General features: G+C 40.1%; 2 protein-coding genes across 2 annotated transcripts in view; one reads left to right on the plus strand and one right to left on the minus strand.

The window, feature by feature from the left end:
- Window positions 1–12,162: 12,162 nt before the first annotated feature.
- The window catches only part of OCRL (OCRL inositol polyphosphate-5-phosphatase), a 52,381-nt gene continuing 41,464 nt past the window's right edge, over window positions 12,163–23,079 (plus strand). The window contains exons 1-3 of the mRNA XM_033201153.1: window positions 12,163–12,255; window positions 17,265–17,344; window positions 20,546–20,584. The gene's annotated coding sequence lies outside the window, so the exon portion shown is untranslated. The remainder of the gene's footprint in view (window positions 12,256–17,264; window positions 17,345–20,545; window positions 20,585–23,079) is intronic.
- Window positions 12,278–15,196, minus strand: LOC117078444. The gene is made up of 3 exons (XM_033201993.1): window positions 15,052–15,196; window positions 13,062–13,340; window positions 12,278–12,810 (listed from the first exon to the last, which is right to left on the minus strand). Exons 1-3 carry the CDS (start codon window positions 15,194–15,196, stop codon window positions 12,443–12,445), a joined length of 792 nt encoding a protein of 263 aa, XP_033057884.1. The 3' UTR covers window positions 12,278–12,442.

Consider the following 23,079-nt stretch of genomic DNA (forward strand, 5'->3'; position numbering starts at 1 on the left):
GAAAACATACAGGCAAAAAGAATGATCCCATTTTAGCCACACACACACTGAAAAACACTATTTACATAAATGTATTTCCACAAAGGAAAAACCCTGGAAGGTTCTACTCCAAATGTTAAACCAGTGGTTACAGCAAGGTGGTGGGATTGTGGGTTATTTTTTTCTTATTTTGCTTTTCTATTCTAGTTTTCCTCAATGAAGGTGTTTCTTTATATAATAGATAAATACCATTTTATAGATGAATCAAAACGTATTACTCAAAACTGGACAAGTTTAAATTAATCCTTAACAGAAGGAGTATGACCTAGTAGATAGGGTGAGTCAAAAAAAAAGAACAGGCCAGGTGCAGTGGCTCACGCCTGTAATCCCAGCATTTTGAGAGGCCGAGGCGGGTAGATCATGAAGTCAGGAGTTCGAGACCAGCCTGGCCAAGATGGGGAAACCCCATCTCTACCAAAAATTAAAAAATTAGCTGGGTGCGGTGGCGGGCACCTGTAATCTCAGCTACTCTGGAGGCTGAGGCAGGAGAATCACTTGAACCCAGGAGGTGGAGGTTGCAGCGAGCTGAGATCACGCCACTGCACTCTAGCCTGGGTGACAGAACAAGACTCCATCTCAAAAAAAAATTGAACAGAACAATTTCACACAGAAGAGACAATGCAGTAGTAATGTGTAATGTAACAGAAGCAATGTGAGTATTATACTGTTCACAATAACGTTACTTCATTGAGGAATGATTTTTGACATTATTTTAAGTGGTATATAAAATGATTTTCTACTGTTAAGCAATTTTCAAAAGTAGCTCAGGAAAAAAAATACAAGATTTTCTTTTTTTTTTTTTTTTTTTTTTATTGAGACAGAGTCTCATTCTGTCACCCAGGCTGTAGTTCAGTGGTACAGTCCCAGCTCACTGCAACCACCACCTCCTGGATTCAAGCAATTCTCCTGCCTCCGCCTCCCGAGTAGCTGGGACTACAGGCACGTGCCACCACGACTGGCTAATTTTTGTATTTTTAGTAGAGATGGGGTTTCACCATGTTGGTCAGACTGGTCTCGAACTCCTGACCTCTTGATCTGCCCACCTTGGCCTCCTGAAGTCCTGGGATTACAGGTATGAGTCACTGCGCCCAGCAAGATTTTCTTAAATGCTCCCAACCCTGAAATTCTACCCACCCATGCATGCCCTAAAACACGAAACACATGCTAAATAATCTGAATTGGGTTTGCGAAAGGCACAATATTTTTTTCACTATTTAATACATTTTATTTCCATTTAAATAAATCAGTTAGTTTCTATTACATGCAAGTAAAAATTCTCATGGATGCACACGTTACCACTGATGTCCATGTATTTACTATGTATGTAAAGGCACAATATTATCCATGGCGATATTATTAGAGGCAGAATAGTACAATTATTAACAGCTTTGGCTGTAGAGTCAGAAAGACTTGGGGTTCAGATTCTACCAAATTGTTTAACCTCTCTCTCCTCCGATTTGCATCTGTAAAATGGGTATAATGATACCTAATTCAAAGTGATTTCATGAGGATTTAATGTAAAATATATGTATAAAACATTTAACATGATCCCGGCATATAACAGATACTCAGTGGATGGTAGTTAACAAAAAGGAAAAGCAGGGTGCTGCTTTGAGTTTTGGCTGAGCCAAGGAAAAAGACAGAATATGGTAAAGTAAGTCTGAAAGTCAGTGCTAAACTAAAACAGGAATAAGGCGGAAGTGCTGTTTGCCAAGTTCATTTTCTCTGTTCATTATCATTTACCAGGGTCAGCAATTTGGTGCAGTTACACTTCCTCAAAGGTAAGTTCTGAAGAAAGGCAGTAATGAGGGAGAAGAGGGTTAGGCTACTTCTCTACTTAGACTGTGACTTTTTTGAGGACAGAAGTCACACTCGATTCACCTTTGGTTAAAAAGAGGGGCCAGGCGCGGTGGCTCACACCTATAATCCCAGCACTTTGGGAGGCCGAGGCAAGAGAATCACCTGAGGTCAGGAGTTTGAGGCCAGCCTGACCAATGTGGAGAAATCCCGTCTCTACTAAAAATACAAAATTAGCCGGGTATGGTGGCGCATGCCCGTAATCCCAGCTACTCGGGAGGCTGAGGCAGGAGAATCGCTTGAACCCAGGAGGCGGAGGTTGCAGTGAGCTGAAATCATACCATTGCACTCCAGCCTGGGCGACAGAGTGAGACTCCATCTCAAAAAATATATATAATAATAATAAGAGGTAGGAGGGAAGGCAGTTCAGGGACTGGCTCCCTAGCTACATCACGCCCTCCCCACTCCACACATACCCTTCAGCTTCTGTGTTGCCCTCTTGTTTCTCCCATTTTTCTTCCTTCAGTCGTGTCCTGAGTGTCCGTTCTTGCCAGATTTCAAATGCGTAATAACACACTTATACAACATTTTTCAGGGCTCTCCCCCAGCTTACCCACTACATGTAGAACAAGATACTAAAAGACAATGATGTCTACACACACACACACACACACACACACTCACTCTCTCTCTCAAAAAAAAAAAAAAAAAAAAAAAAAGGGTTGAGTCCTTGTCCTGGGCCTAGACCAGTGGTTTTCAAACTTTAGCGCATCAGCATCATCTGGAGAGCTTGTTAAAACAAAGATGGTTGGCCCCACTCCCAGAGTTTCTGAATTGGTAAGTTTGGAGTGGGGCCAAGAATTTGTCTATCTAACAAGTTCCCCACTGATGCTGATGCTGATGCTGTTGGTCCAGGGACCACACTTTGAGACTAGTGACCTAGAACAGGGACCAGCAAACTTTTTCTGTAAAGGGCCAGGTAGTAAGTATTTGAGGCTTTACAGATTATAAAGTCTTTGTCACAACCACTAAACTCTGCTGTTGTGACATGGAAGCAGCCATAGACTATAGGTAACCACGTGAACGTGGCTGGTTCCAATGAAACTGTTTTTGTGTACACTGGAATTTGAATTTCATATAACTAAATATTATTATTATTATTTTGATTTTTAAAAACAATTTTAAATGTAAAAACATTCTTAGTTCAAGGGCCATACAAAAATGGGCTTCAGGCTGTGTTTGCTGACCTTTGCCTGAAAGAGACTCATTCTTTGTGGAAGACAAACACAAGTGGATGAAAGAAGACTTAACAAAGCAATTAATATATGAGAATGTGTTTAACCTCAGTAGTCATCAGGGAAATGCAAGTTAAAACCACAATGAGGCCCAGCACAGTGGCTCATGCTTGTATCCCCAGCACTTTGGGAGGCCAAGGTGGGTGTATTGCTTGAGCCCAGGAGTTCGAGACCAGCGTAGGCAACATGGTGAAATCCTGTCTCTACAAAAATGAAAAATAAATTAGTCTGGCATGGTGGCATGCACCTGTAGTGCCAGCTACTCAGGAGGCTAAGGCAGGAGGTTCACATATCCCTGGGAGGTCGAGGCTACAGTGGGTCATGGTCATGCCACTACACTCCAGCCTGGGGTGACATAATGAGACTCTGTCTCAAAACAAAACAAAAACAATAAGATACTGCTGCACATCCATTAGAATGGCTAAAATATTTAAAGACTGACAATAGTAAGAGTTTGTGAGGATGGGGACTCTCATAGAGTGCAAGTGAAGATGTAAATTGTACAACCACTTTGGAAACCAGTTTGACAGTATTTACTAGAGTTGAGCACATATGTACCCTTTTGTAGTAGCAACACAGAGATGTGCCACCTAGATTCTGCTTCGAGGAAGAACATTCTACTCAGGTATGCAGGAGAGGTACAGTCAGCAGATAGCCTCCAGCTGTCAGCTCCTTGAGACTCTGCCTTAGCTGCAAAGAGCTGCTTCACGCAAAGTCACACTCTTCCTAAGGTGACCATTTCAACCTGACAAAGTACTCACCAACGGGCTTTACTTTTTCCAAAACTCAGTGCCAAGTTAGCTCAAGCTTCGTCAGCCTTGTATCATAGTTCATCTCTCCTGCCCAATACTACTCCCTCTGCCTTCCTTCCACTGGTATTGATCCCTAATAAACATCTTGCACCCAACATTTCATCTCAGCTTTTGCTTCTAGAGAGCCCAACCTGTGACATCTTTCACCCCACTAGGATAATACATCCCAGAGGTAATCATTCATATATGCACCAAAAACCATGTACAAGAATGTTCTAGGCTGGGTGCAATGGCTCACAACTGTAATCCTAGCACTCTGGGAAGCCGAGGTGGGTGGATCACCTAAGGTTAGGAGTTCGAGTCCAGCCTGACTAGCATGATGAAACTCCATCTCTACTAAAACAAAAACAAACAAAAAAAATAGCTGGGTGCGATGGCACACACCTGTAGTCCCAGCTACTCGGGAGACTGAGGCAGGAGAATCGCTTGAACCCTGGAGGCGGAGGTTGCAGTCAGCAGAGATTGCGCCACTGCACTCCAGCCTGAGTGACAGAGTGAGACTCTGTTTCAGGAAAAAAAAAAAAAAAAAAAAAAGAATGCTCTTATCAGCTTTTGTTTGTAATAGCCAAATGCTGGAAATCACCTAATGTGCATCAACAACAGAATGAATTAATTCCAATATAGTCACACAATAGAATATTGTACCTCAATTAAACTGCAGGGCATCTATATATGACCGCATGCATGACATACTATTAGCTGAAATAAGCAAGATATAAAGAATATATACCATACAATGCCATTCATATAAAGTTCAAAAGCAGGCAAAAGTTTTAATGACTGCATTCATAAGCGATAAAACTATAAAGAAAAGCAAGGAAATGATTATCACAGAACTCAAGATAGTGGTTATGTCCAGGGATGACCTTCAAAAATTTTAACGACCACTATGGCATGGACTTTGACCATTCCAAACAGACAGAATTTTTCATACCTCACCAGGGAATGCTGGCTCAATACTACCCTTGATTTAATTCCGGGTGGGAGAAGAAGGAATGATCAGAGAAAACTACCTGTTTTGGGTGACCAGCCCAGAAGCAAATTTGGAAGCTGGAGTCTTGCATTGTTTGCACTTTCAAAGGGCTAACAATGTCCAGTTTTTTAACCTAGGTAGAGGTTACATGGACATTCACTTTATAATTATTTGTTAAACTGTACATATATGTCTTATGCACACTAAAAGAAGAAAAATTAGACACACCAAAGAAAAATATAAAGAAGTACTTTATAAATGTTTCTTTCAAAACATGTGACTATAAAGCACTGAGGAGATGGTGCTGAGTAGCGATAAGAATGATCAGAGTTTATCATGTGCTTGTTCATTCTGTTACAATATTGTACAAAACAGACCTTGAAAAGTTCCAAGAACTTCCCTAAGAGGTACACAGAGACACTGTTATTCAGGAGGGAGCATTCTTTTCCAACTGAGAGGAGACAGGAGAAAAGCTTCAAAGAAGGAAAAGCTTCACTTGAGGTGAGCATTGAAGAATAGGGAATTCCAGCAGGTACAGTTGCAGAGGATGTTGGGGAAAAGATGTAGCATTAGCACTGAGATGGAGTGAAGATTAAGTGGCGTGTGATCAAGAGATTAAATAGTTACATTGGTTAGAGCAAAACTTCCCAATTTGTTTTGATGCTTAACACACTTAGAATAATTCTAAATCACTCATTATTTTCTGTAAGGGACAGTTATACACTCCACATACCTATCGAAATGCTACTGTGCCAGTTACTAGGTGCTAGGTATACAGCCATAAGCAAGACAGACAAGGTTCTGGAGCTTATGCTGCTTATGTCTGGATTTAATGCCTTTCTAGAAGCATCATTCTTTCTGATAGCAGAAACCAATCCTCCACTTAAACTCAGTCAATTCATGTTTAAACCCAATCAGATTTAGGATTCACCCCTCCCGCCTTCACGCCCCACATGTTGATTTTGAACTCGAGTTTATGCAAGACTGAAATAACAGTGGTGGGGAGGAGGAACCCACTTCTCAGGTTCTTGGTATATTCTGCACTGGGCTTCCCTGAGATGTGCAGTTATCCTGTCTTCCAACCCTGCTGCCATCCATTAGGGTGGCCAACTGCCCATCAGGCCTCTAGTGACATGGTCTTTACTTCTCCCAAACATGGCTTCTTCTCATCATGACCACAAGATTCCAGCTTCCAAATTCTCTTCTGGGCTGGGCGTGATGGCTCATACCTTTAATCCCAGCACTTTAGGAGGCCAAGAGAGGGTGAATCACTTGATCCCAGAAGTTCAAGACCAACCTGGGTAACATGGGAAGACACTGTCTCTTAATTTTATTTTTAATTACCTAGATGTGGCAGTGCACATCTGTAGTCCCAGAGGATCACTTGAGCTCAGGAGTTCAAGGCTGCAGTGAGCTATGATTATGCCACTGCATTCCAGCCTGGGCAACAAAGTGAGACTCTGTCTCTAAATAAACAAAAGCATTCTCTTACTTTCCTGCTCTACTCCTTCTCAGTTCTGAGGCTCTTGTCTACTGAGGGTGGAGGTATGGGTTGAGGAATGTAACACATCTTTCTCAACAGAGCCTCTTTCCAAATCTTCCTGTCTTACACCCTGGACTGAGACTTAAAATGATAACCTAAAAACCAATAATATATTTTCCCCTTCCTTTGTGACACCTGCATTAGGGATAAGATCAGCCTCATCCCTATCTGCATCCAGAAGGGTCACATGATTGAGAGTAGCAGGGAGCTCAGGCAGCCTTCATAGATCATCCCACTATATCCATCACAGTATGGTTAAATGTTACTAGGCCTTGCAGCATTTACAAATAGACAAAACCCCTTTTCAAGACCTGAAATTGGAATTATTGAATTTCGTGCTTTAAAAAATATCAACCTGCTTACTTTAATAATTTTTGCATTTTGTTTCTAAATGATGATATTAGAGATCTCATCATTTGACTTTGCAGATGTGGATAATTTTTTATTCCCAATAAGTGAGAAAACAAATTGAATTTAGCCATAACTCAATTTTCTTTTTAAGGATTTCTGAAGTGCTTGAGAAATTTTTATGAGCTATATAAGAATTTTGATCAGATAAATGCAGCTTCTGGGTCTGATGAGTGTTATCTTGGGAATTTTTAGAATTGTAATATTTTATGCTCTGTATTTCAATCATCAGCATCTCTTCGATTCTTTATGGATATATATTAAACAGCTTATGGATCATTTTTTATAATTTAACACTCTATAAAGGTCAAGACCAAGATGGCAAGCCAGCAGTGTTCAGCTAAATGATCGACTGAGTATTTGAGTCACAGACACATCCATTTGATCGCCACTAACTGCTGCACATGTTCAAATCTGAAGGGAAATCATGGGCAGAGCATAAAGTTTATAAAGAGTTTCCTTGGGAGATAACTCCGGAATGATGCATTCAGGACAGATCCTTGGAGCTTTAATGCCAGGCTGACGCCATATTCTTTCAGTTCAGCATCTCCAATATCTGAGAAGAGGCAAGTAGGCCTGGGCAATGCTGACCTGCCTATGGGATTCACTAAGCAGAAAGGAGAGCCTAGCCTTGGTGAATGTGATAGGGGTAGAGAATGAAGGGAATTAAGAAACTAGCCTGTGTAGGAATAAAGTAGCAAAGGGAAAGAAGGGCCTGGAGGGCATTGTGTGCCAAAGGAGGCCAGTTTTTCCTGCTTGCCATGCCTGTCGCCATTTCACCAAGAGTGTAGGTGTGGCCCCTACACTCTTGGTGAAAGAGTGGTGAAGAGGGGGCTGTGGCCCCAAGTAATGAGCCTTTCTCACCCCAAACTCTATAAGGAATGAAAATAGACATAAATAACATAGAAATGTGTAAGTAGACATATAGAAATGCAAATCAGAAATATGTAAATAAAAATTAACTCTTTGTGTTGCTCTGTATGGAAAGCCATACCCATGCTGGATTTGTGTATATGAAAAGGGAGGCTTTTCAACTAGTGGTGATTTAAAAATCAATGAATCATTTATGCTTCCACTAGGCCTGCCTTCCAGCCTCTGGCTGCTGACTCACCTATGCAAAATCTTCCTTCCCAGCCTCATCTATGTTAGGCAGGCCTGTTTTTGCCTTCGCAGGCCCTAAACACTGTCACTTGTGGAGACTTCAGCCAACATCATAATAAACATATTAAAATGCATCTGCATCCTGCATTAAACATTTATATTTTTGCTATAAATTTTTGAAAATGCTTTGGTAATTTTGCTTTTGAAATTATTTGTCTGTGCATAACTAATTTAATTTACATGGCTGTGATTTCTCCATAAGAATTATATGTACTTGGGAATTCTTGGGAAGTGAGAAATTCAACCTAAAAATCGTCTTCAAATATAATGGGTTTTTTAATGCATACTAAATTTAACTGTTAATGAACTTGATATACTGTTCTATTTTGTATGCCATTTAATTAAATTATTATTTTTTAATTTGTCATTTTAGCATTTTGTAGCCTTTACTTAAAAACAAATTTTTTTAGAGACAGAGTCTCCTTCTGTCGCCCAGACTGGAGTGCTGTGGCACAATCATAGCTCACTGCAACCTTGAACTCCTGCACTCAAGTGATCCTCCTGCCTCGGCCTCTCGAGTAACTGGGACTATAGGCACATACTACCATGCCCAGCTAATTTTATTTTATTTTATTTTTGTAGAGATGGGGGTGGCGTTAGATTGCCCAGGCTAATCTCAAACTTCAAATGATCCTTCTGCCTCGGCCTCCCAAAGTGCTGGGATTATAGGTGTGAGCCACCGTGCTCGGCTCTAGTCTTTTTTAAAGATCCTGTTTTTTTTTAAATTTTATTTCTGAAAAGCCTGTAAGTTGTAGACACTTAGTGACAGTCGCCTAATGGATAAAAGGCAGGCACTGAGCACCCATTGAATATGTGTGTGTGTGTGTGTGTGTGTGTACACGCACGCACGTGCAGGTGGTGGTGGTGGTGATAGTGGTGGTAAAGGTGGTGAGATTCATGTTTTCTTGAAGCCAGAGTTTCATTTATTTGAATTTTATTGAATTTTTTTAACTCTTTGCATTGGAAGCCACTTATATGCAACCATCATTTACCCTGTGAGAGACCTCAGTTTTTAGTATCCTTACCTCAGTATATTTTAATTTCCATACAACCTGTTATTCCTCACTTAACAAATATTTATTGAGTACCCACTATGTGCAAGGCACTGTTTAGGTGCTGAGGATACTGTAAACTTGGAAGAAGAAGTATCTCACCTTTTCCCTAAGGCCAATTCTGCCATCTCCATCTTGGATCTTTGTCCCTCTCAATTACTGAGGGATTTTGCTTGCAACCTTACCACCTCTCTCTTCTAGCATCTTAAAAGGCCCCCTCTTTGTTGGCTCCTTCCTCTTTGCTTTAAAGTGGCTTCAGGCTTTGTCGACAACCTCTGTTTGACCCTTCTAACTAATTTAATTAAAATTGTACTTCGTTCCTTTTTATTTCCAAACCTCTTTAATCTGTGGTCTCTTGTCTCCGTTTTCTCACAATACAGCTCCTCCTCAATTCCCCATAATCTTGTTTCTATCCTCACCACTTATTGAAACCAAACAAGTATTGGTCTCCAGTGAACTCCTTGACACATCCAAACAAAGTCTCTTTGGCCCTCATTTTCTTGTCCTATTTTCAGCATTTGATACTGCTAACCCTCCCCTGCATATTCCTTCTTTATCTTTCATTTTCATTGACTGCAAATGATTTTCAGTGCAGGAAAGTACATGGAATAACAGAACCAATATATGTACCCACCACCCAGTTCTATCAAATCTTGCAGCATCACTTTTCAGATTCTGTTTTGAGAAATAAATATTACAGATATATTTGATATTCTCTGTATGCCCCTCCCCAGTGTCAATCCTCTCCCTCCTTTAAATTTGGTGATCATGCCCTTTCATGTTTTATATACTATTACAGTACTACTCATTTATGTAGCCATAAACAATAGATGGTATTTTCAGACTTTATATACACAGTATACTGTACATGTTTTGCAATTCGCTTTTTGCTCAACGTTATATTTTTGAAATTTAGCTGTTACTACTTGTAGCTCAACTTCATTCATCGAGAACACCATTATTTATTCATTCACCTGCTGACATTTACTTGGCTTCCATTTTTGGGATTACATATAATACTGCAACGAATATTCTTTTATATGTCTCTTTGTGCATATAAAAGGTAGAGTTTTGCCAGTGTCTATATCTGGAAATAGGATTTCTAGATTCAGGGGTATTGCCTTTATTAGACATCATCAAATTGTTCTTCATAGCAGTTCTACCAACTTAAACTCCTTCTAGCCTTAAATCAGAGTTCTACTGCTAGAACCTCAACAATACTTGGGGTTGTCTGACTTTTTAAATTTTCACAAAACCGATGGTTGTGAAATGGTATCTTGTGGTTTTACTTTTCAATTTCCCTGAATAGTAATAAAGTTAGGCATCTTTCATGTCTTTATTGGCCATCTGGGTTTCCTTGACTATGAATTACTTACTCAGATATTTTTTCAATTTTTCTATTAGGTTTCTTTATTTCTTTTTTATAGGAGTTCTTATATATCCTGGATACTAAGTCATTCATTCATGTAATCAATATTTCTCTAGCACATACTTTGCTCCAAGAATGGTTCTAGGCACTGAGAATGTAGCTATGATCAAAACAGACAAAAATCCTCGCACTCATGGAACTCAACATTCTAGTGGGTGAAGGTAAATGACCAATAATATTGATAAATAAAACAGAAGTGGTGAATAGTGATACATAAGCAGGGAAGAGGGATAGGAAACCTGTATGTGTGGTGATGGAGAAGGGGATTGTTGAATTACAGTTTTCAATAAAGTGGTCTAGGAAGGCTTCAGCGAGAAAGTGACATTTGAGCAAAGACCTGAAGGAGGTGAGAGTGCAGGCAGAGTGAACAGCAAGTGCAAAGGCCCTGAGGCAAGAGTGTGCCTGACAAGTCCTAGGAACAACAAGGAGTCAGTGTGACTAAGCAAAGCTAGTTAGAGAGAGTGGAGGGAAATGGAGGGAGATGTCAGAAAGGTGATGACAGCTGGCCTTTTTTCTTTTTCTTTTTCTTTTTTTTTTTGAGACAAGCTCTTGCTCTGTCACCCAGACTCCCAGGCTGGAGTGCAGTGGCGCCATCCATGGCTCACTGCAGCTGTGACCTCGCTGGCTCAAGGGGATGCTCCCACCTCAGCCTCCTGAGTAGCTGGGACTCCAAGCACTTGCCACCACATCCAGCTAATTTTTATATTTTTTGTAGAGACAGGGTTTTGCCACATTGCCCAGGCTGGTCTTAAACTCCTGGGCTAAAGGGATCCTACCGCCTCGGCCTCCCAAAGTGCTAGGATTACAGGCATGAGCCACTGTGCAGGCCAGTTTGTCTTTTAACTTGTTTATATTGTCTTGAAGTACACACATTTTGGAATTTTATTTAGCTAAATGTCTTATTCTCATTCCATATTCCAAGCTCATAAAGATACTCAGTTTTTTTCTGAAAGTTATAAAGTTTTGCTTTTCACATTTAGATCTTTAATCCACCTGGAACTGATTTTTCTTCCATGGTTAGAGGTAGGGGTCTAATTTTATAGTTTTCCATATGGATAAGCAGTAGTCCTAGTACCACTTAGTGGATAATCCATTATTTCCCCACTGATTTGAAATGTCCCACACGCTGCATATCAACCTTCCAATATGTGTGGTCTGTTTGGGGGCTTTTATATTGTGTTTCATTGATTGTCTATCTCCATAGTATACTTTTAATTACTACAGATTTACAGTCAGTCTTGATACCTAGTGTATAGATTCTGGAACAAATGAATAACACAATCAAAAAATTACTTTGGGAAAAATATTGTTATGGCTGTCAACAGAGTAAACAGGTCAAAGGACAGAGTAAACCCAACAGGATTTATTTAAAGAAAAATGCAATAACCCAGATAGGCTATCACAAGGGCTTACAATAAAGTTATGGCAGTGCGAATGGAGAGAAAATAAGGAATCTAAAAGTAATTCCATGTAAAATATTAACAGGGTTTGTTGACTGATTGGATATAGAGATTAGGAGGGGGAGGACAATGTATGACTTTCAAGTGAAATGATAATGAGTTAGTTTTGTGACGTAGTGATGTGCTAACAATGGACACTATTAGGTAACAGGCCTGGGCCAGGGATATATATTTGGACACTGTCTAGTTAGAGGTGACCTGGAGGGGACGCAGAGGAGGAGCAAAGGTCTGGGCTTTAGGGAATTCTCCGATATAGGGCATAGAAGAAAGAAGAGGAAGGGAAATGGTAGGATAACCAACACGGAGCATTATAACCTTAAGAAATATATATATATATATTATATATGTTATATATATTGTTTTATATATGGATGATATGGGTCGCATTGACACAACAGGTTTGAGATCCCCCATAGGTGTGACTGTGTTTTGTTTCTGTGGCCATCTTCAAAGTCCGCAGAACAATTTTGATGTCACAGGTGGCATTTAAACCCCATTCCTTGCTGGACGTGGTAGAGAAGCCCCCAGTCCGTCGGGTCTCTCGCTGCAGTTCCGCAGGTTGGCCGCAGGGAGCGGAATCTGCGGCGGCCTGGAAAACTGGCGGGGGCGCGAGGCGCCGCTCTCTCTCGGGTCAGATTCTCAGCTCCCAGCACCCCGCTCCCGGCTCCCGGCGCCCGGCGCCCGGCGCGGAGCGGTTCCTCAAACGACACGCAGCCGAGGTGGGTGGGTGTGGGGACTCGGGAGCCACTGTCGTCGGATCCGCCTGCAGTCCGCTGTCCCGCCGAGCCCGGAGGCCGCCTGGATGGAGCCGCCGCTCCCGGTCGGAGCCCAGCCCCTTGCCGTATCCGCCGGAGAGAAGGGGGAGGGGAGACCGCGCAGGGCCGCGGGTGGGGGTCGGGGGCCCTGCGGAACACGGCGGGCCGGGTGGCCAGAGGCCGAGCAGAGTGGGGGAGGGGGCCGGCGCGGGAGGCGAAGCCGGGCGGGGCGGGGGAGGGCGGCCGGGGGGGGGGTGGGTGGAAGACCCCCTTCGCCCGCAGTGCACCACTTCTCCCCACCGCGCTTCCAAAGGAGACCCTTGACTAGCGCCCGCATACTGTCGAGGGTATGGAGATGAAGGGTCCTCTCCGGGAGCCCTGCGCCCTGACCCTAGCCCAGAGGAACGGGCAATATGAGTAAGTAACCACCTGATTCCCACAGAGGAGGTGAGCCTGCCATTACCTCCCAACCCCAAACCGCGACGGGTCACCCACTGTACTCCTACTAAGGCCACGCGGGCAACAGGTTCAGGTCCAGGTGTGAAGTACCAGTGCTCTCTAACCTCGGGGCTTTGTCCCCAACTTCCACGCCTCTGGATCTTGCTTGGCAGTGTGGCTCAGTGGAATGACTGAATGGGCCGGGAAGCAGGAAGCCTGGGTTCTTAGTTCCTGCCCCTGCAACTGACATGTGTTGTGTAACGTTGGGCAAGTCAATAAAGCTTTCTGGGCCAAAGTTAACTCTTCAGTTTAATAAAACCATTAACTGCCTTACCTTATAGCCTTTGGAGTTATAAGTGGGGGAAAAATAAATGCGAGCGTGGTTTACAAAACGTAAAAATGCTATGGAAATGCCTCATTGTTCACGTTACAGACGTGTCTTAACCCTATTCAGCTGGTTTCTCCAGTCTCCCCACCCCCTTATCCCACTTGTTTGAAGGCATATTCATTAATTCAGTAATGGTTTAGTGTAGGCCAGAAACTGCCTCACTTACTGATTTGACTGTTAGAAAGAAAATGTAATGAAATGTGTAGAGATAGAAATAACAGTATTTTATCAGTGTGTCACCTTCCTCTCTGCCTTAGACATAGGAACTCAGTAAATACTGTTGAATGATTGATCAAAAGATTATTTTGATAAGCTATCACCATAGCTGCTAACCTCTATTGTCACTAATGCCTCATCTCAAAAGTATCCATGGTGACCTTTACATATCATAGGTCCCTATCCCTGTGTGCCCAAGACACCTCCCTTGGATATTCACTGGCTTCTTGACATAATATTCCTTCCCAGTTTAAAAATTGTTCACTTAAATCTTGCCATCTCCCAACGTTGGGTTCTGCCTAAAACCAATTTCCTCAGTCCCCACTTTTAGATCCTCTGTGTCTATGCTGTCTGATTTACATGGAAGAAATCCCCACTGGCCCAACCTGCTCTTTTCTGAGACTATTGATGCCACTGTAACTGGATGTCAGCTAGTTCTATGAAGTAGCTCCTTCCTAGGTCCTGCTTAGTCAGCTCTATTGGGAAGTTCATCAAACCCAGATTTCATCCAACCCTGGAAGACTAGTTTAATGAAACTAAATTCAGAATTTAATAAAACTAAATTCAGCAGAAAAGTGGAACACCACTAACATTTCCAAAGGCTAGAGTGGGTTAGAGAGAGGTGACCCTTGAGCAAACCAGTAAAACTTCTGTGCCTTGGTTTCCTCTAATGTAAAAACAAAAATCTGAAGATTGAATAGAATAGCTACATTACTGAGATGACCACAGCCCAGAATGTGGTCCCTCGGATTAGTAGATTTGGAACTCTGTTGAGCTAATAAGGAAGTCTTGTGTTCCAATTCTGTGTAAGTTATGGGGGTATAGTTGGGGGTATATGTGGGGGTATGGGGTTGCTATATAACTAACACTAATATATAAGTAACACTATAAAACTAACAACTATATAACTAACAACTAATATAGTTGTTACTATATTAACAGTTTATTTATAAACTATATAGTTTTAAATATATATAAACTATAGTTTATATATAAACAGCTGATACAGTTGTTGCTATATAACTAACACTCAATGACTGCTTATGTGCCAGGTACTGTTCTAAGCACTTTTCATTAATTAGTTCATTTAATCCACGTGTGAGGGTTACATACAATAGTAATATCATCATCCCCCTTTTATAGATACAGAAATTGAAGCACAGACAGGTTAAGTCACTTGTTTGCAATTAGGAAGTAGAATACCTGAGATCTGATCCTATGTAACATGTCTCAGAATGACACTGAGAAGTTTCTCTTGAAAGCATTTACTGGAGACACCTAATACCATAATACCATCTGTAATCCTCATCTTCTTGTCTCTGGTGCCTTCTCTGACTCAAACGTCCAGAACTTTTTACTTTTGGCCTTTTTGTCCTAGAACTTGAAGCCTGTCTTAAATCTTTAGGTCTGTGGTTCCTACTGTCAACCATAGGAAATTTACTTGACCAAAATTGCAATTAAAAATCAGGTTTTTTTGGAAACAGGGACTCAAACACTAAGATTCATCTTTTTCAAGGATAATAGATTATGAAAAAACCTGTTTGACCTTTAACCTTCCTTGAACAAATCAAAGTGTTTCCTAGGGATAAGGCAGAGTTGGCATTCAGGATTTGTCACTCTTTTCTGTTTGACAACTACCAAATTCTGAATTCCATTGTTTTGCTGTATACTAATTATTTCTAATCTTTATATTCTGAAATGAATAATTACACTCAGGTAGAATTTTTATGCTTATTCTTAGCCCTACTCTTTCGTCGTAATTTAGTGGGTAACACGTGTTTATACTCAATAGTATAATACTCAATTACGTAGTAAATACTCAATAAATGTTTGTGGAATTCACTTAAATTCTCAGTTTATTTCTGTTTGTAGTAGTTTTTAACAGTACTGTTCACATGAAGCTTTACTGCTAGATGTTCAACACCGTTTCTTTTTTATGTATTTTGAGATTTTAGTGGTTTGTGTTTATCTTCCTCAAAGTAAGCTCTTCCTCCTTAACCTTTGATTTCTCAGCCTTTTATCTGGCTTCTGGTTTCCATCTGGGTTTATAGGACTCTCCACTCAACTCATGAACTTTCCAGATTGAAAGGGGCCTGCCCCATATTCCTGTAGTCACCTTAGAATACAAACCCCTGCAAATTAGGCAAGAAGGATCAGAGCAGAAAAGAAGCATTAATACTTTTATTTCTGTTAGTTCTATCTAAGTAATTACTTATCCTATCCCAGGTTATCCTCTTCAAAGTTAACACATTTGAAAATACAAAAAGCAAAAGCAACAAGCACCCCAAAAGACAACAAAATAGAAGTCAAACCCTTCAAAACGATGACATTTTAATGTCAGAAGTTAAACAGTTTCATTTTAAAATTCACCTCTGCTTATAGCTTAATTAAGCTAGTTGATTTATTCAACCAGTATTTGTTGAGCATCTGTTAGGCTGCAAACAAAACTGATTATGATCTAGTCTTTGCTTTCAAGGGGCTCAAATCAGTGAGGGGAAATAAATATAACCATAATGGAGTGTATAAGTGTTCTATTAGAGGGGCAAACAAAGGCAATAAGGCTGCTGGTTCTGCTTGGGGGTATTGAGGAAAGCTTCACAGAGGAGGTGATATTTGAGATGAAACTCAGGAAGAAACAGAGTGTTCCTGACAAAAACAAAACTAAAAACAATACTTGGAAGAGTGCTTGACTTTGGGAATGCTAGTTGACGTTCAGAATGGCTGTTTACCAGTAGGTTGTACCTTGATTCTGGGCCATTAAGGATAAATAATAAATGAAAAATTAATATTTCAGGAGTACATATGGATTTAGAAGTATGGATTTCATACTGGGGAGCCAGGTTTACTCATGTTCATAGAAATACCAGCGTAAACTTAGAAACCAGAGAAAAAACACAAGGGATTTGAAGGCAATCGGTTGTGGTATCTGCCACCTTGTTGGTCACTGATATTTTGACCGATCCAGCTGGCTCGGCACTCCCTCTTACTCCTCCATGAACCTGAATGCTTGTTTGAAGAGACAGATCCATTCTTTGGTAAAAAGCCATGGTAATGTAATTGGAAACTTAATTTATGAATTTTCTAATTCATTGATTCCACACACACGAGCAACTGCTGTGTGCCAGGCTCTGTGCTAGGTACTAGAAATTCCATGGTGTAAAGATAGCTATGGTCCCTGGACTTCACATCTGGCTGTCAGTTCTTCACTCTGGTATGCATACTCTGAAGCTATATACTCTGTAATTCATGCTCTTAAGCTTGTATGCTGCTTTTAGGATATATGGCCTAGAGAACAGTGTGGGTAATCAGATGTTCATCACCACTAGCATCCTTTTAGGTCTAGAGCAATATCTAGCTGTCATGATGCTCAGATCGAGGGAACTAGATGCAGCAAGTCTAATAAATACAGACTAGATTTGTATAACAGGACAGCGAAGTATTTTGTTGCTAAATGGGTTTTTCAATGGCTATTCTTTGATGCGTTCTTCTGTTTCCTAGGTTAATAATCCAGTTGCATGAGAAGGAACAGCATGTTCAAGATATCATTCCTATAAATAGCCACTTCAGATGTGTTCAAGGTACTAGCTTTAATTGCTTAGCTAGTTTTATAGTGTTTTTTCTTGGTCATTACTGCATTATGTAATACCATGCATATTTAAATTTGTCACTGCATGTAAAATGAAATGTATTACTCTTTGCATAAAAAGATAACATTGAGGAGATGATACTTTAAGAATGCTGAAGGGTTATATTGCAATGTATTTGTATATATGCGTGTGTCTGTTGGCTCACCTGTTTCCTTGGCTTGGGTTAGAGATGTACGTAGATTGTTACCTGTGTAGGTAGTTTTTTATGCTGACTGACCTATATGTGGATTTAAATAACATTCTTGGGCTTAACGGACACAGTGCTCATTATAAGGTACCAAGGTCACTTGGATTCACACACATTCAGCACTTTCTCCACATGCTATTTGAAATTAAGACATTTGGCAACATACCTTGCCAGATTGTAATATCTTGTGCTGATTCTCAATTGTGCTGATTCTCAAACCTTGACATTGGTGAATCATAAGAAAATTGACTCTGGGGAGGAAATATTTGGCCTCCTGCCCTCAAATTTGGGGACGGAGCACAGAAAATCTGTTGTTTCATCTGCTACGATGAAACTTAAAAATTGGGAGGTTTGTGTAGGAGGTGTTGCTTCTGTCATCTCACATTGCTCTAGAAAGGAAATTGATACTAGAGAACAAATGCATTCTGTTTTCACTAGGACCAGTGGCTTTATCAGTCAGAAGCATTCTGTATCAATTGTAGCTTCTTGGAAAACTTGTTTTTTCAAGACAAGGTCATTTCCCAGGCTCAAGCGATCCTCCCACTTCAGCCTCCCAAGTAGCTGGGACTGCAGGTGCACCACCCCCCAGCTAATTTTTATTTTTTTGTAACTTTTGTAGAGACGGGGTTTCGCCATGTTGCCCAGGCTGGTCTCAAACTCCTGAGTTCGAGCAGTCTGCCTGTCTCAGCCTCCAAAAGTGCTGGGCAACTTACAGGCGTGAGCCAGCATGCCTGGCCTTTCTTGGAAAACTGAAATCTTAGCTTGCATGGATTATTTCTTAAACTACATTGAACTTTTTTTTAATCACTAAGTGACATATACATAATGTAATACCTTTGGAAAGAACAGAAAAGTATAAAGAAAATAGGTCACTTAAATTCCCATCCTTCAGAGATAAACACCTAGCATTTTCCTTTTTTCTATACATACATTGCAGCATGAGTGATACTTATCTTATACAATTTTTTATCTGTTCTACATGCTATCATATTATGAGCACTTTCCATATCATTAATGGCTATATACCATTCCAGTTTATGAATGGTCCATAATGTAATAATTCCGCTATGTTGACATTTCGGTTATTTTTTCACTAGTATAAATAGTAATATGATGAACATCTCTGCACCTAAATATACCTGCACATCTCTTATTTCCTAAGGATTTATTCCTGTAAGTGAAAATACTAAGCTAGTGGATATGACTTTTTAAGAATGCTTGTGTTAAGAATTAAAAATAGCTTCAATGAATAGTGTCCATATTGTACAGAAGACTGGAGTGATAGCTATTTAGCCTGCCCTATGTGAGAGAGACATTCTAAACAAGGTAGCTGCGTGCCATAGTAAGTGGCTGTGGCCACCTCACTTTTCAAGATGTAGCCCTTCACAGAGGGGAAGAGCCAAAGAACATGACTTTAAATTAATATCCTGTTAGCTTTGTACCTTTTTACCCTACCTCTAGGATCTCTTTTACCCTGTTTCTCTTAGTATTTTTAATAAGAAATCAATTGCTGATTGTTAGATCGTAGTGCTGCTGCTTAGAATCTGGGAAAATATGTGCACACATGTAATGTAGTTCCCCATGACTGTAGGAAGACTTATGTATGATTTTCACCTCCTTTCTATTTCCTGACCTGTGCATCTATTTTATAAACTGTGCCTGTAATTCCAACGTTTTGGGAAGCTGAGGCAGGAGGATTGCTTGAGCCCAGGAGTTCAAGACCAACCTGGGCAACATTGCGAGACCCCATCTCTACAAAAATAAAATTAAGAAAACAACATTTGCCAAACGTGGTGGCAGATACCTGTAGTCCCAGCTACTTGGGAGGCTGAAGCAGGAGGATTGCTTGAGCCTAGCAGTTCGAGGCTGCAGTGAGCTGTGATTGTGCCACTGCATGCTAACCTGAGTGAGAGAGTGAGGCCGTCTCTAAAGAAAAAGAGAACCATCTGTAAACACCCAGGTTTTACAAAACTAAAAGTTAATGAAGAACAGTAGTAAACTTACAATAGCTATGTTTTGATGCCCTAATTCCCCTTGTTTAGTCATCCTAATAATATCGAGACTACTTTCTGGTATTAAGTGAGTTAGTTTCTTGCCAGTTGCTTCTGTTGTACCTGAGTAATGGAGCCAAATAAATAATTCAGTCTTGGGAGGGAGGTGAAAAAGGTGAGACTACTCCATTTGACCAAGGTAGATCCAAGCTAATCCCACGGAGTCAGTACCCGGAATTCAGTTAGCCTGGAGGGTCTGGCAGGTGCAGTTGGTCAAATCCAGAGAAATCAGAGGGGAAGAGATAGCTTGGATCTAGACACTTGTTGTAAAGGAAGAAGTCCAGGAGAACCATTGAGAGATAAGAGAACTCTAAACTTGCAGACTGCTTTGCACCCTGTTGGGTATGGAGGGCCTTTAGCCCACAGGTGGTAATTGTAACCTGAAGGTATACTCTACCCACCTGTGTGGGGCAGGGGCAGACATGATGAGATCACTGGGAAGTTTTCATAGAATAGATCTGAGTTAAGAAAGTAATTCACCTGTGGGCTTTCAGGGTAACTTCCTTTGCCTTCTGGTATCTAAAGAAGTATCTAAAGGACCCGGAGTTAAATCAGTATATTACAGTTAAGGGGAATTAAACTTGCTTTTGCTTGAATTAACATGTTGTTATATTCTGTACTATTAATTTCTCGTTCCTTGATTTGCTTTAAGGAGTTCCATTTGGTTACTTCTTCAGTTCATTTTTATTTTAGTTGATTTGCTCATAGTCTTTAGAATCTAGTGCTATTAAAAATCCCTTTAAAAAATATTAAATGAAAAAGGATTTAAAAAAATAGGTTCTAAGACCTAGGAGTAGTGACTGAGAGAAGCAGTTATTTAGTTAGGCATGTATTCTTTTGGTTGTAATGAGTGGTTTTCTCTTCCCTGATCTACTCTTTTTTTTCCCATCTCAGAAGCAGAAGAAACTCTTTTGATTGACATAGCTTCTAACAGTGAGTATCTTTCTGAATGTGCTTGATTTTTATTCAACAAATATTTACTTGAACACTCACTACATTTAAGACACCTTTTGGGGCACATTTTTTATTTTATCATCTTTTCCTGTAGTCTCCTGTAGCAGCCATACAAATTAGCATTGTTTCCCAAAAACATGTAGGCTAAGCCTAAGAAAAAGCAGGTGGCTGGTAAGAATCTTTATAAAAATTAAAAATAATGATCTACCTTTCTAATGCTGTACTTCATTGAGCTACCAGTATTGTTGCTGTCAGTTAAATCATTGCTGTAGAATTGTTAATTGTAGGAAGGGCTAATGTTTAAAGCACATAAAGTTTATGGTGGGTTTTTTTGGTCACTTTTAACTGCTATTACATTTTAAGTTTTTTCCCTACCCTCTTTTTAAATTAGGTCATAATATTTTCCTTTATTTGTTGTATTTTTTGGAAGGCTGAAGAGTCCCTTAATTGCTTGTCCAGGCATTCCTTTAAAAAGAAAGTTTAGTCTTTTATTTAAGCCCCATCCCCTCAAGGCATCTCTTTATTAGAGGGAACATGATCTTCTTTTCAGTGTTTCCATTCTCTCATTTTTATCTGTTGAAGCAAATCATCTTTGACTTTCTGTGCAAGCTGTTCTTTGTTTATCATCTAATTGTCCTATTTTATGGGGTGGAGAAAATGGGCACTCTATGCTACTGTGAGGTTGCTATGGAAAAGAGTATCTGACCACATGAATCGAAATCAAATGGGTTGCCTTATCTCTTGGTTGAGTCCTTGGATGAGTGGGAACTGGCACTGAGCTTGGGACTAGGGGTTTACATAACTTTGTTTAGACAGAGTCCCACCCTTGGCACTATTAATTTGTATTGAACGGTTTAAGTAGGCTTTTTTCTGGCTTGAGTTTTTTTTTTTCCCTTTGGTTGTGGATTTTAGAAGTCTTTTTTTTTTTTTTTTTTGTTGTTGTTTGAGACGGAGTCTTGCTCTGCCACCCAGGCTGGAGTGCAGTGGCCGGATCTCAGCTCACTGCAAGCTCCGCCTCCCGGGTTTACGCCATTCTCCTGCCTCAGCCTCCCGAGTAGCTGGACTACAGGCGCCCGCCTCGTCGCCCGGCTAGTTTTTTGTATTTTTAAGTAGAGACAGGGTTTCACCGTATTAGCCAGGATGGTCTCGATCTCCTGACCTCGTGATCCGCCCGTCTCGGCCTCCCAAAGTGCTGGGATTACAGGCTTGAGCCACCGCGCCCGGCCCCGGATTTTAGAAGTCTTAAAGGCTGTGCCTGAAAGGCCAGGTAAACCCCAGCTGCAAGTATCCAAGAGAGAAAATAACTTAATGTCTATTTCTTATTGTGCTTAGAAAGGAGAAGGCAAAAACAACACTTAAAAAAGCAAAATTAGAACAAAGGCAATTCTGTAACAACTGAAATTGCTGCTGAAATAAGAGATGGAAACGTCCTGTATTTGATATAGAGAGGTATTTGATTCAAAGCTGAAAAGTTAAACTGAGCTGTGTCTTTTCTCTTATAAGCACTTAATTTTCGGCATTAGTTTTGTTGTAGCTGCTTCTACATTAGCCATGTGTTGCTATGTCCAGAGTTCTAGTTACTGGCTCATAGGGGGAAAATAGGTAAGTGACCACTTAAGTAAAATCCTTGGTTATTTCTACCCATTTAGTAATATTTGCACTGAAACCATATTTTATCTTGATCCTTGGGCTTCATACATAAACCTTTACGGTACACAGTGTGTTGCACGAAGGAGATCTTGGGTTTATTAGGCAGGCCTGATTTTAATGTAAATATGCATTTTCCCATTGTCTGGATATTGGTGTTAAATGCCTTGTAAATAATTTTTTTTCATTATAGAAGTAATACATCTTCATTATATACAATTTACAAATTCAGAAAAGCTTAAAGTATCAAATTAAGATTATTTTCCTGCAATCTAGAGATCACCACTGTGGTTAACATTTTTATGTATTTCCTTCCACTCTTTATATTTTTACATAATGGAATCCTCATATATAGTTTTTTATCCTGCATCTTCATTTAACATTATATTGTCACATTTTCCTATGTCATTTATAATTATTTTATAATATGCTTTTTAAAGACCAACATTTCACCATAGGTCTGTGCCAAATTTTATTAAATTAACTTCTTCATAAAATTAAGTCATTGTCAAGGAACATGATGTATCTATTTTTTTCAGGTCCTCCTTTATATCTTTCAGTAAAATTTTATAGTTTCTTCATATATATAGTTTTTAGGTTAAGTATTTTGTGGTGGATTTTATTTGCTGCTATTGCAAGTGGAGTTTTTTTCTATGCCCTTCTAATTGTTTATTACTAGTATACAGAATAGCTGTTGAGTTATGGATATTTATCTTTTATCCAGTTGCTTCATTGAAATTTATTTTTAATCTTTTTTGCTTTTCATTTTGTTTTTTCATTTTGGTAGCTAACCTTAATCATCTATAAATAATAATTTTGTCTCTTTT

Source organism: Trachypithecus francoisi, unplaced genomic scaffold (genome assembly GCF_009764315.1).
Source record: "Trachypithecus francoisi isolate TF-2019V2 unplaced genomic scaffold, Tfra_2.0 Lachesis_group6, whole genome shotgun sequence".
Classification (NCBI taxonomy): domain Eukaryota; kingdom Metazoa; phylum Chordata; class Mammalia; order Primates; family Cercopithecidae; genus Trachypithecus; species Trachypithecus francoisi.